The sequence below is a fragment of the Pseudorca crassidens genome, chromosome 2 (genome assembly GCF_039906515.1).
Source record: "Pseudorca crassidens isolate mPseCra1 chromosome 2, mPseCra1.hap1, whole genome shotgun sequence".
In the NCBI taxonomy this organism is placed as follows: domain Eukaryota; kingdom Metazoa; phylum Chordata; class Mammalia; order Artiodactyla; family Delphinidae; genus Pseudorca; species Pseudorca crassidens.
Window position 1 is genome coordinate 5,844,548 of NC_090297.1, and position 26,400 is coordinate 5,870,947.

Sequence of the window (26,400 nt, forward strand, 5' to 3'; positions counted from 1 at the left end):
TGTGTTTATAACCTGGGACAAATGAATTAGCCTGGGTGACCCAAGCCTGTGGGGCATGACCGGTCCCTTTGTGTTTGTGGATAATGGACAACAGAGAATTAAACATCAAAAGTCCAAAGCTGAGAGTGAAAGCCACGTTGGAATTTAGTGCTGTAGTTTGGAAAAGGGAGAAAAAAGTTATACCTAGCTCTGTTCTGAAGCAGCACTGGTGAACGCCCTCAGCTTTGCTTTGCCTCTTATTTTAAAAGGATTGTAGCACCAATGACTGTTCTCTTATTCTTACCAGAATACCAGGTTAACAGAATTTTTGCCTGAAACCTCCTGGTCAGGCTCCCAAAATACCAACCGGCCCCACCCAGAGACCGCATATGAGCCATTCAGGGAAGGTCAAAGTGCTCAAGTCAAGTCTCAAATGTTCTTGTTCTGGAAAAGTAATCATGCCCATTCGTACTTTTTTATGTGTTTGGTGAGATTGGCTAGAAAGTTTCAAAAAATCCTCCATAAATATTACCTTCATCTTTTACTATAAATAAAACTCTTATCAAAACAGTAAAGAAAGAGCCAAATGGAGGTACTTCATCTATTTAAATTAAAACAAAAAATGTTTCTGAACACATTATTATATCATACACCACAGCTTCCTTTAAGGGGGAGGGAGGAATACCTATTATTACACTCGTTATTGCATTAAATTTCTTTCCGGCAGTAATTTTCTTGGAATCTACCCGAAGTGTAGCTCCAAGTCAATGTGATAGAACAGTTAACTGAGGCATCTGTAATCAAATGCTTTTGTTTTCTTCCAGAAAAATCATTTGATATAACTCAACACCCTTTCGTGATTACAAAATGAAGAACTAGCCCTCTGCACTAACCAGGAATAGAAGGGAACTTCCTTAAGCTGATCAAGTATATTTACCCAAAAAATACCCTGAAAGTATCCTCTATAAATAGGATAAAAAACAGACTATCACATTGTACTGGAGGTCCTGACGATAAGTCAAGCGTACCCCAAGCAAAAGAAATAAATGACAAAAGACTAGAAATACAAGAAACTATTATTATGACAAATACCATGATTGTGTGTCTAGAAAACCCCAAAGAATCCACATACGTACTATCAGAAAATAAAAGGAAGCTTAGGAAAGAGGCAGGCTATAAAGCAATGTACGCAAATCAACGACATCTCTCTACTCCGACGACAAAAAAAACTGCTTAAGAAGCAACAACAACGAACCTAGAGATAAATCTAACTAAAGATGTACAACTTCTGGAGAAACTATAGGAAACTTTATTGAAGGACATTAAAGATTTGTCCTGCCAGGTATCAAGGGCTATTATTAAGCTACTGTAACAAAGACAGTGCGTATTGGCACACGGACAGACAAACTGACAAATGGAACAGAATAGAGAGCCTAGAAACCGCCTGTGGATAGATGGAAATTTGATAAATGACAGAGGTGTATTGCAGATCCATAGGGAAGAAAGGGAGCATTGAATAAATGGTACTGGGACTAGTGGTTATCCACAAACAAAAGTCAACATTGGATCATTTCTCACGACATACACAAAAATGATTCCTGATAGGTTAGAATTAAATACAAAAGACAAAACTTAAAACTTTTAGAATAAAATATGAGGAAATATCTTTATGATATTGGGGCAGAGAAGCATTTCTTTAATCAGGACACCAAAAAAAATGTTAACCATGTAAGAAAAGAGTTGTAAACTGAACCATATTAAATTAAGAACGTTTCTCTTATTACCACAAAGAAAAAGAGAGACACAGTTAAAAAGAGAAAAAACAAATTGCAAACAAATATTTATAACACATATAAGTAACCAAAGATTAGTATCTAGACTACATAAAGAACTTTTATGAATCAATAAGAAAAAGAGAAATAACCAAAATTTTAAAATGGTTTAAAAAACACGAGCAAGCATTTCTCAAAAAAGAAACACAAAATATATAAAAACGTGACAGAAATGCAAAATAAGACTATGGTGAGATGCCATCCTAAACCCACTAGGTTGGCAAAATTGAGTCTGAAAATGCCTGAGGGTGGCAAGGATGGGACTCACTGCTGACAGGAGCACAAATTAGAACAACCATGGTGAAAAGCAGTTCAGCCCTGCAGTAGACTTTTTATTGTTCAGAAATATTTGCTGCCCCTCCTTGTGTGAAGATTATACTTTCTGCCCTATTATTGCCAAGCATGGCTGCAGGAATTTTTCTTAAAGTTAGAATCTAGCCAACTACCTATGAGTGTGTTCCTTTGCCACAAGATGGTCAATGTCCCAAGTAGAAGCTGCTCTCTCCACCTAAATCCCGGAGTGAAATAACATGGGACAGAGTCACAGTCAGCCTTCAACAGGCATGTAATGACATCCAGAAATGCACCTCTGTTGTGTGGTTGTAATCTGTTAAGACTGGGGGGGGGCTCATTTGTCATTTCTGCATAATTTAGCATATCCTTACTGACATGGGACTAGCTCATAAAGTTGAACATTCATACGCCCTAAGATCCAGAAATTCTACTTTAAGGAAGTTTCCCTAGAGACACTCTTAAATAGAAAACATATAAAAGAACATTCATAGCAATATTTTTCATAATTGAAAAAAAAAAAACCTGGAAACAACCCAAGTGTCCTTTGATTCAGAGTGGGCTGATAAATAATGGTATATTTGCAAAGCTGTACCGCAGTCAAAATGAATGCATTCTAGCTACCTACACACAATAACATGAATGGCTTACAAATATACTTCTGAGTGATTAAAGCACAAGTCTCCATACAGCACAATACCATGTTCATAAAGCTCAAAAACAAACAAAACTAAGTAAAATAGTTGTGGGGTACATAATTATATGATACGTGATTTTCTTTTAAGCAAGGAAATGAGAGACAACATTTCTGTGAGAAATTGCCTGGAGTTGGGGTGGGGAGGTAGACAGGAGATGAGGGAGGGAAGCAGCACACAGCTGGATGCTCTGATCCTGACTTTGACCCTATAAAGGGTCACTTATTAAATATTCTAGGTTTTGTGGGCCATACAATCTCTGTCACAGCTACTCAACTCTGCTGTTGCAATGCAAAGGCCACCTGAGGGTGCCTTGTGTGCTCCAGGAAAACTACTTACGGACTCTGAAATTTGAATTTCAGATAATTGTATGCGTCATGAGGTATTATTCTTATTCTGATTTGTTTTTGATTATTTAAACATGTAAAACCATTCTTAGTTCATAAACTATATGAAGGCACATGGCATCTCAGATTTGGCCCGTGGGAGTTTGGCAACTCCTGCTCTAGCGCTCGGGTTGGGTTATGTGTTCACGGGTCTGCACTCCTGTTTCATTTACTAGTTTATGTATATAAAATATTACTGCTAAAGTTTTTAAGAATAAAATAAAAAGTAAGCTGTGGCTCAGAGGGGAGTAGGACAAAGGCAGAAGATGGAAAGATGGAGAGGACCAAGGATATGCAGGGACATTTGACTCTTTCCAAAACTGTTCCTCAAGGTCTGCTTTTTCTTCTTTTGTTCATTTGTTTGTTTGTTTGGTTTTGGCCACATTGTGCAGCATGTAGGCTCTTAGTTCCCTGACCTGGGATTGAACCTGTGCCCCCTGCATTGGGAGTGAGGTGTCTTAACCATTGGACCACCAGGGAAGTCCCAAGGTCTGTTATTTTTTAGTTTTTTGCTCTTGACCCCAAACTTGGGCAATGATGATGACTGTCCTCATTCTCCCCTGACAATGGAGGATGTCTTGTGTTGAATGATTGAACCCATGGAAAATTTGATGGGGGATAGTGCCTGCATCTTATGGCTATTGCCATATGTCATATTAGCACCAAAAAAAAAAAAATAGAATTGATTTTGATTATAATTTTAGCTGCACGATTGGCCTACATGATTAAATTTAAAATATAATTCTCTTTGGATTTCAAGAAAACTAGCCCAAACCTCTTAAGCAGTATCTAGAAAATATCACTTTTACCAGCATTTCTGTCCCATTTTTCTGTTCTGTTAAAAGTGGTACATCTTGAAAGGCCAAGTCGTTAGCATTTAGGAAAAAAAACTTGTTAGGGTAACCGTTGGTATTATCCAATATGGAGTTTTTAAATTTGAAAGGTACAGTAGTGGGATCCCTCATATTTCTCCTGTGATTCTTCTCAAGAGAGTTCCAACACATCTGTGGATTTCCTCTTCACAGTTCACACACTCCTTCCTCTTCTTCTGGAAACCGGCAACTGCAGGCATCTTCCTCTTGGGCTGTTTGTACTGGTCTCATAAATGCTAAAAGTAATTTAAAAGAGAGTTATCTTTTGTTGTCTGTTTGAATCATTTAACATTCATTTTCCATAAATCCCATTTGCAGAACATCTCTCAGCAGCAAACATTTTCAACTTTAGTTTGAACCAACTCATCAGCAAGAGAGGTAATAGCAAGTATAAACGTTTTTTCAGGATTATTTAAGATTTTTTTTCGTTTTACCAAATACTTTTTTATTGGTCCTGAAAAATACTAGTTTCTTTATTGTCTACAAAGGCTAAAAACAGTCTTGAGCATGAATCATTATAGCATAAAGTTAGTCATGTGCCAAACGTAACTGTAGTTTCAATTCAGCAGCACATGTTTTAGTCTTGAGGGTTACTTAGATTACACATTAGATGGCTTCTTTTGAATGAAATGCTTATGGCATCGAGATTTTAAAGTTACTCCCACTGCTTCCATCAATTAGTAAGTAAAGAACTGATTTGTGCACTAGCTTCCAGATTTTCATTTACATGGTAGTGTATAGTATTTGTGTTATTGCCGAGCAACTTTCAATCTTAAAATATATATTAAATTATATATATATATACATATATATATACACACACACATATATAACTATATCCCCACACCCAAGCCCACCAGTAAATATAGATTATTTTTATAGCCTGTCAAAGCAAAAGGTCCTATCCCAATTTTACTTGCTTGTTACTATAAAAAATAACCAAAACCCAACAAGCACACTATCTCCAAGAACTTATGAAAACCTGGCAAGACATCCAGGAATACCAATGAGATGTTCTTTTCCTTTGAAATAGCATCAAAGATGAATTTTTAAATGGAAATCTGCTTCTGGAAAGATACAGTAGTCATACTTTTCCCTATTCTTCCTGCCAAGTATTGCTGAAAAGGCTGGACGTTTTATGTATAACAAACGTAAGAGGAATCTGAAAGGTGGCAAGAAAGCAGACCAGTTAAGGAGCTTGGAACCCAAGGAGAAATATGGCCTTGAGTTCCCTGAGTATTCTCTCTGTTTCACATGTCCCAGACTGGGAACTGGAGAAGTAGGCTAATAAAAAAAAAATGCCCCAAGAGAAGTCTGATCTCTCTAGCTATGAAACCAGGAAAAGAGCAGAGTAACAAGACTAAAAGCTTTTAGATAATCACAGCTCTACTCTAGCAAAAAAAAACCATGGACCCACACCCAAGCACACCACTAAAGACACAGTAGAGAGCATAGACTTACACCCTTGCCAAGCTCTATCAAGGCTCACTGCCACATCCTCATTGGGGCAGCATCAGAGGAGTCCGAGTGGAGAGCTAGGACTTCACCACCACTCAACAGTAACAAGGCCACCCCACCCCCCACCCATTCAGTGTCAGTGGAAACCATGTGGGGAGCAGGAACAAAGTGTCTTTCCTCATCCCAGACAGGGTAGTATCTGTGGGAGCTTAGTGGGGAGCAATAACAAGGATCTACCACCCCCAGGAGGTCTAGTATAGAACCTGGACTTCCACCTCCACCTGGCAGCATCCTCCTTCCTCTGCCAGAGTGGTGTTAGAGGAACCCTGAATAAACACCAGCTTTCAATTATATCCAAAGTCTGATAACATCATAGCCAATGTCTAGGTTTCAATTTTTAAAAAAATCACTTGTCATTCTAAGAACCAGGAAGATCTCAACTTGAATAAGAAAAGACAACAGATGCTAGCATCTAGGTGATATAGATGTTAGAGTTATCTGGCAAGGACGTTAAAGCAGCCATCATAAAGATGCCTCACGGAATTCCCTGATGGTCCAGTGGCTAAGACTCAGCAGTTTCACTGCTGAGGGCCCAAGTTCAATCCCTGGTTGGAGGAACAAAGATCCCACAAGCTGCGTGGCATGGTAAAAAAAAAAAGAAGCTTCAACAAGCAATTGGGAACACATTTGAAACAAATTAAAAAAAGAAAAGAAAATTTTAAAAAAGAACCAGGTGACAATTTTAGAACTGAAAAATTACAATAACCAAAATGTAAAATATCAATGAATGGGCTCAGCACAAGAATGGAGAAGACAAAGGAAAGAATCATTACCCAATGTGAACAACAGAGAGAAAAGACTAGGGAAAAAAATGAACAAAGCCTCAGAGACATGTGGGGCTATAGCCAAAAAAACTTAATATCATGTCATTGGAGTCCTTGAAGAAGAAGAGAAAGAGAGTAGGGCTGAAAAAGTATTTGAAGGAATAATGGCCAAAAATTTCCCAAATCTGGAAAAAGTCATAAATCTACAGATTCAGGAAGCTAAGTGAATGCTAAACAGGATAATCCAAAGAAATCCACACCAAGATACATTGTAGTTTAAGTTTGGAAAACGAAAAACCAAAAAAAGAAAAAAAAAAAAAGAAAGAAAGAAAGAAAGAAATCTTGAAAGCAGCCAGCGAGAAGCAACACATCACTTATAGGGGAAAAACAAATTGAATGACAGTGAATTTCTTACCAGAAACCAGGCAGGCCAGAAGAAGTAGCACAACATTTTTCAAGTGCTTAAAGAAAAGAACTCTCAAGCCCAAATTCTATATCCAGTGAAAATATCTTTCAGGAGTGAAGGGGAAATCAAGAAATTTTCAGACAAAAGAAAGCCTACCCTAAAAGAATGGCTCAAGAAAATTCTCTGAACAGAAGAGAGATGATTAAAAAAAAGGTATCTTGGAACATCAGGAAGGAAGAAAGAACAACAGAAAGAGCAAATATATGGGTAAATAAAATAAACGTTCTTTCTCTTGAGTTTTCTAAATTATGTTTGATGGTTGAAGCAAAAATTATAACACTAAGATGGTTCTCAAAGCATGTAGCAGAAATATTTTAGGCAAGTATATTATAAATTGGAAGAGGTTAAAAGGAGGTAAGATTTCTATACTTTTTTCAAATGTTAAAATGTTGATGTAGTCTATATAAATATGTATGGTACTTAGAGCAACCACACTATACAAGAGCTATACAGAGATACACTCGAAAAATATAAGGAGGGCTTCCCTGGTGGCGCAGTGGTTGAGAGTCCGCCTGCTGAGGCAGAGGACGCGGGTTCGTGCCCCGGTCCAGGAGGATCCCACGTGCCATGGAGCAGCTGGGCCCGTGGGCCATGGACGCTGGGCCTGCACGTCCAGAGCCTGTGCTCCGCAACGGGAGAGGCTGCAGCAGTGAGGGGCCCGCGTACCGCAAAAAAAAAAAAAGATAAACCAAAATGGAATTCTAAAAAATGTTCAAGTAATCCACAGGAATGCAGAAAAAGAAAACAGAGAAATGAATGCCAGAGAAAGCAAACAGAAAACAAAAAAATAAAATAATATCTTGAGCCCTATCATATAAATAATTACAATATATGTACATTGTTTAAATGTACCAATCAAAAGATAGAAATTAGTAGTGTGACCATTGTATGTAGTCTATAAGAAATTCACTTCAAATATAAAAATGTGGGAAGGTTGAAAGTAAAAGGATGGAAAAAGATATACCATGTATATTATTAATTTTTAAAAAAGCAGGAGTGGCTGTATTACTATCAGATAAAGTAGACTTCAGAGCAAAGAAAACCAGACATAGAGAGGGACCTTACATAATTATAAGAGTTAATTCACCAAGAAGGCATAGCAGTACTAAATATGTATACAACAAGCAACAGAGCTACAAAATAGGTGAAACAAAACTGACAAAACTGAAATGAGAAATATACAAATCCAGAATTATATTTGAAGAATTAAATGGCCTTCTCCCAAGAGTTGATAGAAACACTTGACAGAAAATCAGCAATGATATAGAAGAACTCAACAACATTATCAATCAACAGGATCAAATCAATATTTAAGAACATTCCACCCATCTTTTCAAGTGTCTATAGAACAGAGACCAAGATAGACAGTAACCTGGACCATGAACCAAACCTCAGCAAATTTAAAAGAAATCATACAGAGAGTGTCCTCTTATTATAGTGGAATTAAAATACACGTCAACAGCAGAAAGAAAACAAGAAAATCACCAAAAACTTGGAAACTGAAAAACACACTTTTAAATAATCAAGAGAAAAACAAAAAATACACCAAACTGAATGAAAATGAAAAAAACAACATATCAAAATGTGTGGATGCAGCTAATTCAGTACTGAGAAAGAAATTTATAATGTGAAGTTCTTATATTAGAAAGACAAAAAGTCCCAAGGTTCGGAACCAAGATGGCGGAGTAGAAGGACCTGCACTCACTCCCTCTTGAGAGAACACCAGAATCACAAGTAGCTGCCGGACAATCATCGACAGGAAGACACTGGAACTCATCAAAAAAGATGCCTCACATGCAAAGACAAAGGAGAAGCCACAATGAGATGGTAGGAGCGGTGCAATCACAGTAAAATCAAATCTCATAAATGCTGGGTGGGTGACTCACAGACTGGAGAACACTTATACCACAGAAGTCCACCACTGGAGTGAAGGTTCTGAGTCCCACGTCAGCTTCCCAACCTGGGGGTCTGGCAACGGGAAGAGGAATTCCTAGAGAATCAGACTTTGAAGGCCAGTGGGATTTGATTGCAGGACTTTGACAGGACTGGGGTAAACAGAGACTCCACTCCTGGAGGGCACACACAAAGTTGTGTGCGCATCGGGACCCAGGGAAGGAGCAGTGATCCCATAGGAGACTGAACCAGATCTACCTGCTAGTGTTGGAGGGTCTCCTGCAGACGTGGGGGGTGGCTGTGGCTCACCAGGGGGACAAGGACACTAGTAGCAAAAGTTCTGGGAAGTACTCCTTGGCGTGAGCCCTCCAAGAGTCTGTCACTAGCCCCATCAAAGAGCCCAGGTAGGCTCCAGTGTTGGGTTGCCTCAGGCCAAACAACCAACGGGGAGGGAACCCAGCCCCACTCATCAGCAGTCAAGTGGATTAAAGTTTTACTGAGCTCTGCCCACCAGAGCAACAGCCAGCTCTACCCACCACCAGTCCCTCTCATCAGGAAGCTTGCACAAGCTCCTTAGATAGCCTCATCCACCAGAGAGCAGACAGCAGAAGCAAGAAGAACTACAGTCCTGCAGCCTGTGGAACGAAAACCACATTCACAGAAAGATAGACAAGATGAAAAGTCAGAGGGCTATGTACCAGATGAAGGAACAAGATAAAACCCCAGAAAAACAACTAAACGAAATGGAGATAGGCAACCTTCCAGAAAAAGAACTCAGAATAATGATAGTGAAGATGATCCAGGACCTCGGAAAAAGAATGGAGGCAAAGATCGAGAAGATGCAAGAAATGTTTAACAAAGACCTAGAAGAAATAAAGAACAAACAAACAGAGATGAACAATACAATAACTGAAATAAAAAATACACTAGAAGGATTCAATATCAGAATAACTGAGGCAGAAGAACGGATAAGTGATCTGGAAGACAGAATGGTGGAATTCACTGCCATAGAACAGAATAAAGAAAATAGAATGAAAAGAAATGAAGGCAGCCTAAGAGACTTCTGGGGCAACATTAAACGCAAAAACATTCGCATTATAGGGGTCCCAGAAGGAGAAGAGAGAGAGAAAGGACCAGAGAAAATATTTCAAGAGATTATAGTCAAAAACTTCCCTAACATGGGAAAGGAAATAGCCACCCAAGGCCAGGAAGTGCAGAGAGTCCCATACAGGATAAACCCAACGAGAAACACGCTGAGACACATAGTACTCAAACTGGCAAAAATTAAAGACAAAGAAAAACAATTGAAAGCAGCAAGGGAAAAATGACAAATAACATACAAGGGAACTCCCATAAGGTTAACAGCTGATTTCTCAGCAGAAACTCTACAAACCAGAAGGGAGTGGCATGATATACTTAAAGTGATGAAAGGGAAGAATCTACAACCAAGATTACTCTACACAGCAAGCATCTCATTCAGATTTGATGGAGAAATCAAAAGCTTTACAGATAAGCAAAAGCTAAGAGAATTCAGCACCACCAAACCAGCTCTACAACAAATGCTAAAGAAACTTCTCTAAGTGGGAAACACAAGAGAATAGGACCTACAAAATCAAACCCAAAACAATTAAGAAAATGGTTATATGAACATACATATCGATAATTACCTTAAATGTGAATGGATTAAATGCTCCAACCAAAAAACACAGGCTTGTTGAATAGCAAGATCCATCTATATGCTGTCTACAAGAGACCCACTTCAGAACTAGGAACGCATACAGACTGAAAGTGAGGGGATGGAAAAAGGTATTCCATGCAGATGGAAATCCAAAGGAAGCTGGAGTAGCAATACTCATATCAGATAGAATATACTTTAAAATAAAGAATCTTACAAGAGACAAGGATGGACACTACATAATGATCAAGGGATCAATCTCAGAAGAAGATATATCAATTATAAATATATATGCACCCAACATAGGAGCACCTAAATACATAAGGCAACTGCTAACAGCTATAAAAGAGGAAATCGACAGTAACACAATAATAGTGGGGGGCTGAAACACCTCACTTACACCAATGGACAGATCATCTGAAATGAAAATAAATAAGGAAAGAGAAGCGTTAAATGACACAATAGACCAGAGAGATTTAATTAATATTTATAAGACATTCCATCCAAAAACAGCAGATTACACTTTCTTCTCAAGTGCACATGGAACATTCTCCAGGATAGATCACATCTTGGGGCACAAATCAAGCCTCAGTAAATTTAAGAAAACTGAAATCACATCAAGCATCTTTTCTGACCACAACGCTATGAGATTAGAAATCAATTACAGGGAAAAACCGTAAAAAACGCAAAACATGGATGCTAAACAATATGTTACTAAATATCCAAGAGATCACTTAAGAAATCAAAGAGGAAATCAAAAATTACCTAGAGACAAATGACAATGAAACACGATGATCCAAAACCTATGGGATGCAGCAAAAGCAGTTCTAAGAGGGAAGTTTATAGCTATACAAGCCTACCTCAAGAAACAAGAAAACTCTCAAATAAACAACTAACCTTACACCTAAAGGAACTAGAGAAAGAAGAACAAACAAAACCCAAAGTTGGCAGAAGGAAAGAAATCATAAAGATCAGAGCAGAAATAAATGAAATAGAAACACAGAAAACAATAGCAAAGATCAATAAAACTAAAAGCTGGTTCTTTGAGACGATAAGCAAAATTGATAAACCATTAGCCAGACTCATCAAGAAAAAGAGGGAGAGGACTCAAATCAATAAAATTAGAAATGAAAAAGGAGAAGTTACAACAGACACCACAGAAATACAAAGCATCCTAAGAGACTACTACAAGCAACTCTATGCCAATAAAATGGACAACCTGGAAGAAATGGACAAATTCTTAGAAAGGTATAACCTTCCAAGACTGAACCAGGAAGAAATAGAAAATATGAACAGACCAATCACAAGGAATGAAATTGAAACTGTGATTAAAAATCTTCCAACAAACAAAAGTCCAGGACCAGGTGGCTTCACAGGTGAATTCTATCAAACATTTAGAGAAGAGCTAACACCCATCCTTCTCAAACTCTTCCAAAAAATTGCAGAGTAAGGAACACTCCCAAACTCATTCTACAAGGTCACCATCACCCTGATACCAAAACCAGACAAAGATGTCACAAAAAAAGAAAATTACAGACCAATATCACTGATGAATATAGATGCAAAAATCCTCAACAAAATACTAGCAAACAGAATCCAACAACACATTAAAAGGATCATACACCATGATCAAGTGGGATTTATCCCAGGGATGCAAGCCTTCTTCAATATATGCAAATCAATCAATGTGATAAACCATTTAACAAATGGAAGAATAAAAACCATACGATCATCTCAATAGAGGCAGAAAAAGCTTTTGACAAAATTCAACACCCATTTATGATAAAAGCTCTCCATAAAGTGGGCATAGAGGGAACCTACCTCAACATATTGAAGGCCATATATGAGAAACACACAGCAGACATCATTCTCAATGGTGAAAAACTGAAAGCATTTCCTCTAAGATCAGGAACAAGACAAGGATGTCCACTCTCACCACTATTATTCAACATAGTTTTGGAATTCCTAGCCATGGCAATCAGAGAAGAAAAAGAAATAAAAGGAACCCAAATCAGAAAAGAAGAAACAACACTGTCACTTTGCAGATGACATGATACTATACATAGAGAAATCTAAAGATGCCACCAGGGCTTCAGTGGTGGTGCAGTGGTTGAGAATCCGCCTGCCGATGCAGGGGACATGGGTTCGTGCCCCAGTCCGGGAAGATCCCACATGCCGCGGAGTGGCTAAGCCCATTAGACATGGCCGCTGAGCCTGCGGGTCCGGAGCCTGTGCTCCTCAACGGGAGAGGCCACAGCAGTGAGAGGACTGCGTACTGCAAAAAAAAAAAAAATGCCACCAGAAAACTACTAGAGCTAATCAATGAATTTGGTGAAGTTTCAGGATACAAAATTAATGCACAGAAATCTCATGCATTCCTATATACTAATGATGAAAAATCTGGAAGAGAAATTAAGGAAACACTCCTATTTACCATTGCAACAAAAAGAATAAAATACCTAGGAATAAACCAACCTAACGAAACAAAAGACCTGTATGCAGAAAACTATAAGCCACTGATGAAAGAAATTAAAGATAATACCAACAGATGGAGAGATATACCATGTTCTTGGATTGGAAGAATCAATATTGTGGAAATGGCTCTACTACCCAAAGCAATCTACAGATTCAATGCAATCCCTATCAAATTACCAATGGCATTTTTTACGGAACTAGTACAAAAAATCTTAAAATTTGTGTCGAGACACAAAAGACCCCTAATAGCCAAAGCGGTCTTGAGGGAAAAAAACGGAGCTGGAGGAATCAGACTCCCTGACTTCAGACTATACTACAAAGTTACAGTAATCAAGACAATATGATACTGGCACAAAAACAGAAACATAGATCAATGGAACAGGATAGAAAGCCCAGAGATACACCCACACACCTATAGTCAACTAATCTAGGACAAAAGAGGCAAGGATATACAAAGGAGAAAAGACAGTCTCTTCAATAAGTGGTGCTGGGAAAATTGGACAGCTACATGTAAAAGAATGAAATTAGAACACTCCCTAACACCATACACAAAAATAAACTCAAAATGGATTAGAGACCTAAATGTAAGACCGGACACCATAAAACTCTTAGAGGAAAACATAGGAAGAACACTCTTTGACATAAATCACAGCAAGATCTTTTTTGACCCACCTCCTAGAGTAATGGAAATAAAAACAAAAATAAACAAATGGGACCTCATGAAACTTCAAAGCTTTTGCACAGCAAAGGAAACCATAAACAGGATGAAAAGATAACCCTCAAAATGGGAGAAATATTTGCAAAATGAATCAATGGACAAAGGATTAATCTCCAAAATATATAAACATCTCATGCAGCTCAATATTAAAAAAACAAACAACCCAATCCAAAAATGGGCAGAAGATTTAAATAGACATTTCTCCAAAGAAGACAAAACAGATGGCCAAGAAGCACATGAAAAGCTGCTCAACATCACTAATTATTAGAGAAATGCAAATCAAAACTACAATGAGGTATCACCTCACACCAGTTAGAATGGGCATCATCAGAAAATCTACAAACAACAAATGCTGGAGAGGGTGTGGAGAAAAGGGTACCCTCTTGCACTGTTGGTGGGAATGTAAATTGATACAGCCACTGTGGAGAGCAGTATGGAGGTTCCTTAAAAAACTAAGAATAGAATTACCATATGATCCAGCAATCCCACTACTGGGCATATACCCAGAGAAAACCATAATTCAAAAAGACACATACACCCCAATGTTCATTGCAGCACTATTTACAATAGCCAGGATATGGAAGCACCCTAAATGCTCATCGACAGATTAATGGATAAAGAAGATGTGGTACATATATACAATGGAATATTAGCCATAAAAAGGAATGAAATTGGGTCATTTGTAGAGACGTGGATGGATCTAGAGACTGTCATACAGAGTGAAGTAAGTCAGAAAGAGACAAACAAATATCGTATATTAATGCATATATGTGGAACCTAGAAAAATGGTACAGATGAACCAGTTTTCAGGGCAGAAATTGAGACACAGATGTAGAGGACAAACGTATGGACACCAAGGGGGGGAAAGCGGCTGCAGGAGGGGAGGTGGTGTGATGAACTGGGAGATTGGGATTGACATGTATACACTGATGTGTATAAAATTGATGACTAATAAGAACCTGCTGTATAAAATAATAAATAGGGCTTCCCGGGTGGCACAGTGGTTGAGAGTCCACCTGCCGATGCAGGGAACACGGGTTCGTGCCCCGGTCCGGGAAGATCCCACATGCCACGGAGTGGCTGGGCCCTTGAGCCATGGCTGCTGAGCCTGCGCATCTGGAGCCTGTGCTCCACAACGGGAGAGGCCATAACAGTGAGAGGCCCGCGAACCGCAAAAAATTAATTAATTAATTAAATTGTAAAAATATAATCCCCCCCACGAAAAAAATAAATAAAAATAAAGCACTAACCTTGGAAATGGTCATTATATCATTAAAAGAAAAAAAGAAAGAGAAAATGTCTCAAACCAATAACATAAGCTTCCACCTGAATAGAAAAAGAACAAAATAAATCCAAAGCAAGAAAAAGAAATGAAATAATAAAGGTAAAAGCAGAAACTAGTGAAATTGAAAACAGAAAAATAATAGAGCAAATCAATGAAACAAAGACCTGGTTCTTTGAAAAGTTCAATAAAATTGACAAATCTCTATCAACACTGATTCTGAAAAAAAAGAGAGAAGACACACATTACCAATATCAGTAGGTGATATCACTACAGACCTGCATACAACAAAAAATAGTAAGGAAATAGTATAAATAACTTAAACACATAAATTTGACAACTTAGATGAAATGGACCAAGTCCTCAAAAAACATAAACTATCACAATTCACTCAGTATGATCAAATAACTTGAGTCCCTATAATTATTAAGGCAACTGAATTTGTAATTAAGGAGCTCCAAAAAGAAAGCTCCAGGTTCAGATAGTTTCACTAGAGAATTCTATAAACTATTTAAAGAAGAATTAACACCAATTCTACACAACTTCTTCCAGAAAACAGAAGACGGAACATGTCTCAACTTATCTGAGGAAGTCAATATTACCCTGATACCAAAACCAGACAAAGACAGTACTAGAAAAGAAAACCACATATCAATATTCCTCATGAGTATAGCTGCAAAAATTCTTAACAAAATATTAGCGAAGAGAATTCAGACATATATAAAAATAATTATATACCATGACTAAGTGGAGTTTAGTCCAGGGATTCAAGGCTAGTTTGAAATTCAAAAATCAATCTATATCATTCATCATCTCAACAGGCTAAAAAACAAAAATCACATAATCAAATCAATTGATACAGAAAAAAGCACCTGACAAAATTCAACCCTCCTTCATGATTAAAAAAAAAAAAAATCTTCAGAACACTTTCTCAACTTGATAAAGAATAGCTACTAAAACTCTGTAGCTCACATCATACCTACTGGTGAAAGACTGAATGCTTTTCCCCAAAGATTAGAAGCAAGGCGAAGATATTCCCTCTCGCCACTCTTATTCAACATAGTACTGGACATTCTAGCCAGAATAATAAGGCAAGAAAAGAAATAAAAGGCATATAGATGGGAAATGAAAAGAAATAAAGCTATTTTTTTTTTTTGCAGATGACACTACAGTCTATGTAAAAAATCCCAAGGAATCTACAAAATAACCTAGAACTAGTAAGCAAGTTCAGCAAAATCACAGGACACAAAATCAAACTACAAAAACCAACTGTATTTCTATATACTAGCAATGAACACGTCAAAACCAAAATTTAAGATACCATATCATCTGCAATTGTTAAATGTAAATACTAAGGCCTAAATTTAACAAAACACGTGTGGGACTTGTATGCTGAAAACCACAAAATGCTGATGAAAGAAATCAAAGAAAATATACCTAAATGGAGAGACATACTGTGTTCATGGATAGGAATAGTTAACATAGTAAAGATGTCAATTCTCCCTGAATTGATATACAGATTTAACACAATTGCTGTCAGAATCCCAGCCGACTTTTTGCAGATAGGGATAAGATTATCTAAAATTTGTATAGAAATGCAAACAAACTAGAATAGCCAAAACAATTTTGAAAAAGAAGAATAACGTGGGAGGACTCACTCTACCCTATAGCCAATTTCAAGACTGTTTTACAGCTACCGTAACCAAGACTGTGTGGTATTGGCAGAAGGTAAAGCACACATATCAGTGGAACAGAAGAGAGAAACCAGAAAGAGTCCCCACACAAGTACAGCCAACTGATTTTTGACAAAAGTGCAAAAGCAATTCAATGGAGGAAGGATAATCTTCTCAATAAATGATGCTGAAGCTGTTGGACACCCATCAGCAAAAAAAAATAAAAATAAATTTAAAATATTGACTTGAAACTCTCACACCTTATATAAAACTTAACTAAAAATGAAGCATAGATTTAAATCTAAAACATTTGGAAGATAACATAGGAGAAAGTCTAAATCTTTGGGACCTAGGACTTGGTAAAGAGTTCTTCGGCATAATCCCATAAATGAAAAAAATTGGCCAATTGGACTTCATCAAAATTAAACACTTTTTATCTGCAGAAGATCATGTGAAGAGGATGAAAAGGCAAGCTACAGACTGGGAGAAAATACTTACAAACCTCACATCTGATAAAGGACTCATATCGAGGAGATATAAAAAACTCTCAAATGTCAAAAGTAAAACAAAGAGTCCAGTTAGAAAATGGGTAAAAGACATGAAGGAACATTTCACTGAAGAAGATATACAGATGGGAAATAAGTACATGAAAAGATGTTCAACCCTTAGGGAAAGGAAAATTAAGACCACAGTGAGATATCAGTACATACCTATTAGAACAGCTGAAATTAAAAATTGCTGCAATACAAACTGCTGGTGAAGATGAGGAGAAACTCTCCTACGTTGCTGGTGGAATGTTAAATGGTACAACTCCTCTGGAAAAGTGTTTAGCAGTTTCTTAAAAAACTAAATACACACTTAGCATATGACCCAGTAATTGCACTCCTGGGCATTTATCTTAAAGATATGGAAACTTATGTCCACACAGATCTGTACTTGATTATTCATAGCAGCTCTAATGTAACAGTCATAAACTGGAAACAACCAAAATGTCTCTCGATAGGTGAATGGTAAAACACACTGTGGTACAACCTCACCTTACAACACTAGTCAGCAATAAAAAAAGAGTCAACTATTGAAACACAACTCAGATGGATCTCAATGGCATTTGCTGAGGGGAAAAAGCCAGTCTTAAAAGGTCTCTTATTTATGATCCATTTATATATCGTATGATACTATTTATATAACATTCTTGAAATGACAAAATTACAGAGATGGAAAACATATCTGTAGTTAGGAGGGGTTAGGGATGGTGGGGGAAAGGGAGTGTTTGGAGTATAAAGCACTAGCAGGAGGAGACCTTTGTGGCGATGGAATAGTTCTGTATTTTGATTGTGCTAGTGGTTTACACCAAACTACACATGTGATAAAATGACATACAGTAAACTAAACACACGCCATGTGCCAATGTCAGTTGCCTGGTTTTGATATTGTACTGTAGTTACGTACGGTGTAACCCCATGAGTGGCACATCAGACTTTTCTGTACTGTTTTTACAACTTCCTGTGAATCCCTATTTCAAAATAGAAAGTTTTTAAAAATAACCTAAAAATTTTTTAAATGGATTACTGTTCCATTGAAACTCACTCATTACTCATAAGTACTTTTGAAAATCATTTTATAAAGACCTTTATTGTAGATTGGGGTAAAGCTGGGAGGGATAGTTGTTTAAAACAGAGGTTTCAGTGAGAACTTAAAGCTTAAATCAGAGGGTTAGACCTCAAAAAGAGAGTCAAAGACCTCAAAAAGAGAGTCAACCCACAGGGTCGGAAAATATATTTGCAGCACATGCACAGTAGACTAAAACATTCCTATAGGTTGATAAGAAAAGGACAAACAACCCAGTGGGAAAAGGCTCAAAAGATCAGGCACTTTGCAAGAGAGGACATCCAAACGACCAATATAACATGAAAAGATGTCCAGCCTCACTAGTAATCAGGGAGATGCAAATTAAATCCACGAGATGCTACTATACACCCACCAGACAGATAAAAATTAAGGAGTCTGATGACACTAGGTAGTAGCAAGGGTTGCAGCAAAAAGAACTCTCATATGCTGCTGTGAAAGTGTAAATGAGGTCTATTATTCTGGAAAACAGTTTGGTAAATCTAGTACTAAGGACCAAGATACACATTCCTCATGTCCCAGCAATTTTATTCCCAGGTTAAAAACAACACAAAAACAGAAACATGTGCTTATGTGTACTGAGATACGTAGACAAAAATATTCAAATATCACTGTCTGTAAGAGCCCCAAATTGGAAACAACCCAAGTGTCCAGGAATATTAAGACGGGTAAACAAACTATGATACAGTCATTCAAGAGAAGAGTATTCAACACTGGAAATCAACTAAAGATAAATGCCACACGTGGATGAATCATAAAGATACAAAGTTGAGTGAAAAGGGGAAGGAAAATGTACAACAGATACAGCGTGATTCCACTTGTCTGAAGTTCACAAGCAACTAAATTAAACCCTGTTCTTAGGTAGCAAAACTATAAATAAGAGCAAGGAAGTGAACACCATAAGAATCTAGTTGTGGTTAGCACTAGTGGAAGGAAGGTTTTCATCTGGAAGGAACACAAGAAGCGCTTCCGGGGAGCAGAGTATGTTCTGTTTCTTGACCTGGGTAGAGTTACACAGGGGTTCGTCTTACAGTTTGTTAAACTTTATGCCTATGCATTTTCCTGTATATTTCAAAATGTTCAAAAGTTTTATATTGTTTTCAGAAAGAAACTTTATACAAATTAGTGTACTGCATCTTTAGATAAGACTTTGCTAATACTTCCCCTCCTATATTTTTAACAACCCACAAACTGACACTCTCTAGTCTTATGGTGGCTTGGGCTACGTCACAGAGCTCTCAGAGCGCTCCTCCTATACATGAATCCCTCTTAGTAAGTCTAGCCTGCTATCTATGGTTCTGTTCTCCACAAAGACAAAAATGCAGCGCTTCCCTGGTGGTGCAGTGGTTGAGAGTCCGCCTGCCGATGCAGGGGACACGGGTTCGTGCCCTGGTCCGGGAAGATCCCACATGCCGCGGAGCGGCTGGGCCCGTGAGCCATGGCCGCTGAGCCTGCACGTCCGGGGCCTGTGCTCCGCAACGGGAGAGGCCACAACAGTGAGAGGCCCGCGTACCACAAAAAAAAAAAAAAAAAAAAAAAGAAAAGAAAAGAAAAATGCAGATTGCCCCCATCTCTAAGCCTTTTGGAATAAATGTTAATAGCGTTCATTTAGTGAGTATTGACCCTGTGCCAGGCACTTGCCCAGTTCCTTATAGAAATACTATCTGGCTTCATGAATGGCATCCATTATTGAAATTTCTCATTTAATCCAGATCCGTGTCCTAATAATTCATCTCATTAGACCCACTTTAAGCTCCCTCCTTGTTCTCTAGGCCTTCTTCTAGCTGTGGGTCTAGTTCAGGTTAAGGCCATTCATCAGCCAGAGGAGAAGTGCGAGATGGGGCAACGTTATTTTTGATTCCTCTTTGTCAGGGTCCTGTATCCACAGCTGAGTGGCCACACACACACACACACACACACAGTGGCCCAAGGCTGCAGCATACTTAAAGTGGTCATTTTTCTGGCACCTTCGGATTATGTGCTGCCATCACCAGGCTTTCTCCACGTCAGCATCACTGACATCTGGGGACGGCTAACTCTCTGTGGTGGGGCCGTCCTGTGTATTGTAGGAAATTTAGCAGCATCGCTGAACTCCACTCACTAGATGCCAGGAGCAAAGCACTCCCTACCCCACCGCTTAGACTGTGACCACCAAAACTCTCCAGGCATTGCCAAATGTCCCCTTGGGGGCCAAATTGTCCCACTTGATAACCACTGTGCTATACTAACCTAGCTTCTGTAACTTAAAACAAATCATCTTTCTCTTTCTACTGTAAAAAGCCTAGCCTCAAAAAGCTCATAATGAATTTCCCTGGTGGCACAGTGGTTAAGAATGCACCTGCCAATGCAGAGGACACGGGTTCGAGCCCTGGTCCGGGAAGATCCCACATGCCGCGGAGCAACTAACCCCGCGAGCCACAGCTACTGAGCCCATGTGCCACAACTACTGAAGCCCTCAAGCCTAGAGCCCGTGCTCCACAGCAAGAGAAGCCACCGCAATGAGAAGCCCGTGCACCGCAACGAAGAGCAGCCCCCGCTCACCGCAGCTAGAGAAAGCCCGCGCGCAGCAACGAAGACCCAATGCAGCCAAAAATAAATAAATAAATAGTTTTTTTTTTTTATAAAAAGGCTCATATCTAACACTTTTATGTTCCTCTTACGTTGTTTGAATATATACAGAAGCTTCTTTCTGCCCTGTTTAACCACAGAGAAACGGAGCACCACGAAGGACGCCAAGAACAGCACTGCAGTCGACATCAGTGCAAGAAAGAAGATAATGATCCGGTTGGTGTGACCTTTAAAACAGAACAAAAGGAGAAATTCAGACAAAAATAAAAGTTTGCAAATATGCTGATATTTATATTTGCGTTTGTAAACCCTTAAGCATGGGAAGTCGTGCCTTGGGCATCTCCCACCAGCTATCTTAGTAAACTTGCCTGCTTGTTAAGAAAACTTTTTTTACAACCTTAGTCATTTTCCTAGAAGCCCACAGAAATTAAGTGGTTTGGCCTTTCTAGCCTATAGGAAACATGGAACTCTATAATCGCCATTACTTGGCGTTATCAAAGATGTAATGTCTGTTTGGGTGCAGTCTCACCTCGCTCTGCTTACTAATGTGGAATTCAGAGTGAATAAGAAGCACCCGAAGAAATGGATGGGTCCCTTGAAGCCAGGGTAAGAGAAGGAAGGCATGTCGAGGTGCCTGCTAGAGGCAGAGATGCAAGGCATCAGGAGTGACTTAGACACCAATCCGAATGGCCACATACATTCGATTTAACAGCAACAAACCAGCTACCTGGCTCTCCCCCAGGGGCAGGCATGACGGTGGAGGATGCACCTGGAGAGAAGTCAGCTGATGCCGGTCCGCATACCACATCGCTTTCCTTCGTCCCATTCACAAGGACAGAATTCCCATCCAAAGAACAGCTTAGATGGTCCAATGAAAAGAGTTCAAATCATTAATTCAGGTACGGAGCATTCTAATTAAAAAAGACTGACATTTTCTACCCAGGAAAGCAGTTCTGGTGAAAAAGATGTGTGGATCTGGGTTCATAGGCAAAGCAAAGATATTTTGAAAACTTCTACTTGACCATCTGGGCTTCTACCAATGTTCACTTGGCTTTCATGGCTCTCCACAATTCATCCCACTCTATCTACCTAATTGGATTCTTCTTTCTTCCCAGGCTGGGGAGGCCTGTCCCACGACAGCTTGCTTCAGGCTGTTGCCTGGTTAGTCTCTCACCCCCACCTTCTTAAGCATATTTGACCATCTCTGGCACACAGGAAGGACAGACAAGTTAGCCTAGGGTTAGGAGCTCCTAACTCCCAGGCTAGTTAGGAGACTCCTGGTCAGTCTGATGTGTTGGCATCAGACTGACCAGGGTTTGAGCCCTGGCTCGGTCCCTTCGTAGAATGACCTTGGGCAAGTTGGGAAATCGCTCTAAGCCTCAGTTTTCTCATCTGAAAAATAAGATATACATGTCCCAGGGCTGTTGTGAAGAGTAAACGACACTACGTGCCTGACTTACTCCCTGTAAACGGTAGCCATCCATCATCATTGTCCACATCACCATCATCATTGTCCTGTGTCTTTCCCCTGCCTCTTTTTATCTAAAACAAACCCACCTATTCTCCAAAACCCAGTTCGATCCCACTGTCCATGCAGACTCACTTCCCTGCTCTGAACTATTTGTGTCAAAAGACAAACAAACAAACAAAAAACAACAAAAACAACTTTCTAATCTGTTATGGACCAATACTTTTGTAACACACAATAAGAATGTAAATGTAAAATAATGATAAAAATGATTTTCTAGTAAGAAGATCAAATGCAAAAAGAACAAAGGTGTAAAAAATACACTGTTGGCTATTTTATTACCTGTGGTAGTCTTGTTTCCCCAAGACTATGTTAAAGCTTTTGAGGGAAGGAAACATACTTTACCCTCTTCTGTATCATTATCAATGCTGGCACTGAACACTTGAAGGTGGGTTGATCACTGGGGGAAAGTCAGAGGCAGCAAAGAGATTGGAAGGACACAGAAGGACACCTAGGGCAGACAGTAGCTAAGTTCCACTGGCAAATCTGACCTCATTGTTCTGGGCAGTACTTCTGGAGAAAATGCCCACTTTGGCAATCTAGTCACAATTACCCCATACTGTTCCCATACCACCTATTTGCATGTTATTCTATGTCTACACTTGATAGGTTTAAAAAAGCATCAGTGATCACATTCCTTGTCTTTAGAAAAGTTAAGCCAGATACTTTATGTTGTAAGCAGAAAGAAATGATACGTACTCTGTCCAAGGTTTACAGTCACCATGTTCCCGATCATTAAATGTCCCAAAGGAACAGTCTTTACAACCTTTTGTAAAAATTAAAGGAATAATAAAAAAGGAAGCATTTTAATCATTTTTAACTTTCTCTGTAATGAACATGATCACATAATAATAAAGTCATTAACTTAATAAAATCTGTACCGATTGTCTAACAATTCTTCCTGAATTTCATTAGTGATGAACAATTCTTCTTGAATAGTTTGTGATGAACATAATCCCATAATAAAGTCATTAACTGAATACAATCTACGTAGATTGTTCAACAGTTTTTCTTGAAATGAAACCTTAATGCGACTAAAGGTTTTATTCTAGTTGTACATAGAGTATTGTATATGCATGTATAGGATGCATGAAAAGGCATGGTTCTGGTGAAAAACGAATGTGATTTCAAATTATTTCCATTGATTGAGAAATAATTTTGTAAATATCAGATACTTAGCAGTTCATTACTATTACTTAAAGGTTCTACAACTCTACGTTTTACTTTGTAATCAAAGGACCAAGAACTAAGTTAACAACATATGACTAGACCACAAATTGGCACTAGATAGAAGAGGAAACCTACCCTCTTTTGTTAATTCTTGACCTTGTTTACAGTCCTCTTCACACATGTTGCATCCTTCTCCCAGGCAGTAGAATCCTGGCACACACTCACACTCTGCATTGCTGGTGGAGGAACACGCTTTCTTGGTCCTGAAAACACCTACAAAGTCCCCCAGTGTTATAATACCCTTGATCTCCAAATCCAGGAAGCAAATTTATGTTCTGCAATAAAAACCATGCTTGTTCTACTTAGAATGGTCCTAATGGTCTCAGGGTATGAAGTTGACTTTTAAATATCTATAGAAGACTTTTTTACATTTTGCTAATTAAAAAATTCTCTCTTGTCTAATGAATATTTCCTCTAATATTTAAAAAGTTCAATCCACCAATAGTTGCTATTACAGTAAATTATTTTACTGGACCTTCCTATTAACAGAGGAACCAGCCTATTTGACACTTCAGATTTTCAAAAGAGATCAGTACACTCGGGAATAAAAGCTTGTCTTCCCAACACATATCTGGATGAAGAATATATCTTTTAAATCATACCTTCACACTTCCTGCATACGTCACAGGCCTTTTGTCCACTTGTGCTGGAGAAACTATTTGAAGGACAAGGAGTGCAAAGCTCATGCTTGTTTTTCCCACAGAAAGTACCTAAAAAGGGTAGATAAGAGCTGTACATGTTTGACAATGGACCATCATCACCCAAAGCATTATGAGGTTCACAGGAAAACCAGAATATGAAACAAAGATTCGTTTTCTAGGTACCACAGTGATAGACTTTATTTGTTGATTGACTGTTTTAACTTATCCATTTGAAAGATTGCCCTAAGCATAATCACAGAATTAAAAATAACAACGTATAGATATTGCAACAAAAAAATCAATGGAAGGAAAATAGTTTCCTTTACCTATTGAATAAAACAGAATGATTTCTCATGATTAATCCAGGACACCAGTGACTGGATTCAGGAGATCAATGTCCTTTATTGGCACACTACAGTTGAAAGGTGTCTGCCTTTTCCCACTCTGTTAAGCCTCCTGCCACTTGCTTATTCCCTGCTGCACCCCCCAGTCTGAGCACTGTCTGCACACGCAAAACTAACATTTGTTGAGGTCTTTCCCTGTGCCGTGCACTGATCTAAGCCCATCATAGGATCCTCCCAGCAATCAATCCTATGAGATAGGTTCTCATATCATCCCCAGATGATGAAGCTGGAGCACAAGAGTTTAAGTGACAAGCCTGCATTCACACAGCTAAGATGTAGCATTCAAGAAATGTAATGCAGGTTCTTGTAAATGAATGAATCAAAGATCATTATTGCGGGGGAGGGATAAATTAGAAGTTTGGGATTAACAGATACACACCACTGTATATAAAATAGATAAACAACAAGGACCTGCTGTACAGCACAGGGGACTATATTCAATAGCTTGTAATATACATATATATATAAATATCTTTGCCGTATGCCTGAAACTAACACAATATTGTAAATCAGCTATAGTTCAATTTTTTAAAAAAATCATTAAAACAGAGCTCATACGCCCTGACTACCAGACTAACTGAACCATGTTTTCAGCAGAACAGATCAAGCACACATGTTAATTTGGTCCTTACCCGCTGAACAGTTACTGCAGAAATCCTGCAATGATCTTGTCCTCTCAAAATTCATGACCAACAGCACAGTAGCCACTATGTTGTAATAGCAATTTCCCATGATGAAATCTTGCAGAGACGTATTAGCCAAGCAGATTCCAAAAGAATTTTAATCAAAGTAGCTGGTTTCACATGTACCACTCTGCAAAAGGTGAAAGTTTCCTAGGATGAGGTGGTTTCTCCTTTCAGAATTACCTACAGTTCAGCTATCATCTGTACAATTCTACACGATCATAACTCAGGGTTTGCAGGAAAAATTAATGATGGAATACCATGGAAAAGGTAGCAAATTCATAGAAACTTCTAGGATAAGAGAAGCATGACTCAACACATAGCTTTCTGTAGATTTGCCAAAGTCTAAGAGTGTACTTTCCAACATGTTTTGCTGAAATGCAGAAATAACAATAGCAAGAACTTTTGGGGACTTTCATAGATATTTAGCATTAGCGTCTAGATTTCAACAATGCCTGTGGCTTGCTGCCCCTGAAATATAGTCCTTAAAGAGAGAATCTGTCAGGGGCATCCAACAGTTCAGCTCAGTGAGAAGACATCTCATTATTACTATTCTCCCTTTGTCCAAACAGCATGTGGAATTTCAACACCTAGTTGCTAAAATGTTGAAACACCTCCTTGGTCAACTCATTATCACATTTTCTTAATAGACATGTATCTGCTCATTTTGAGATTTAAAGCTCATCTAGTCAGAAAACTAAAGAGTCCAACAATCTCTATAGGCCAGGTTCTTGATCCTTATTTAACGGGCTATGGAATAAAAGTTATTAGAAATTAGGAGGGAAAAGGTCTAGAAATGTACAAAGGGAACAAAGCTTCATCCTCATCCCTCCTCGCTTCCCCCCATCTATCTGCCCCAAATGGACAAACCTTGAGATCGCAGGGATGGTGGAGAACTTTCCTACTCCTTGATCTTCAGAGCAGTGAGGTTCTGCAGCTGACAAGGGCTGCAGGTCAAAGACTCAAAGAGGGGAGTTTGGTGACTCACCCGGGGGCGGGGCCTCGTGGGAAATCCCCAGAGACAGCTCTGTGAGGTAGTTCACTTGATATTTGCTGACCTCAAAGTCCCCTAGAGCTTCTGTCCCCACTTAATAACACACTTCATACTAAAAGCAGCCCTCTGCCGTTAGGGCATTTTTCAGATGACTTTGGCAAACAGATTTTGTCACTTAAAGTAGTTCTCCATGTCAAAGCTTTTAAG

The 26,400-nt window shown here is 38.7% G+C and overlaps 1 protein-coding gene across 1 annotated transcript; it reads right to left on the reverse strand.

Annotated features, from left to right (window-relative positions):
- Positions 1 to 1,787: 1,787 nt before the first annotated feature.
- Positions 1,788 to 26,158, reverse strand: TNFRSF9 (TNF receptor superfamily member 9). The gene is made up of 8 exons (XM_067711329.1): positions 26,070 to 26,158; positions 25,149 to 25,329; positions 24,074 to 24,181; positions 23,547 to 23,684; positions 22,941 to 23,007; positions 21,441 to 21,571; positions 20,806 to 20,940; positions 1,788 to 4,291 (listed from the first exon to the last, which is right to left on the reverse strand). Exons 2-8 carry the CDS (start codon positions 25,246 to 25,248, stop codon positions 4,203 to 4,205), a joined length of 768 nt encoding a protein of 255 aa, XP_067567430.1. The 5' UTR covers positions 25,249 to 25,329; positions 26,070 to 26,158; the 3' UTR covers positions 1,788 to 4,202.
- Positions 26,159 to 26,400: the final 242 nt, after the last annotated feature.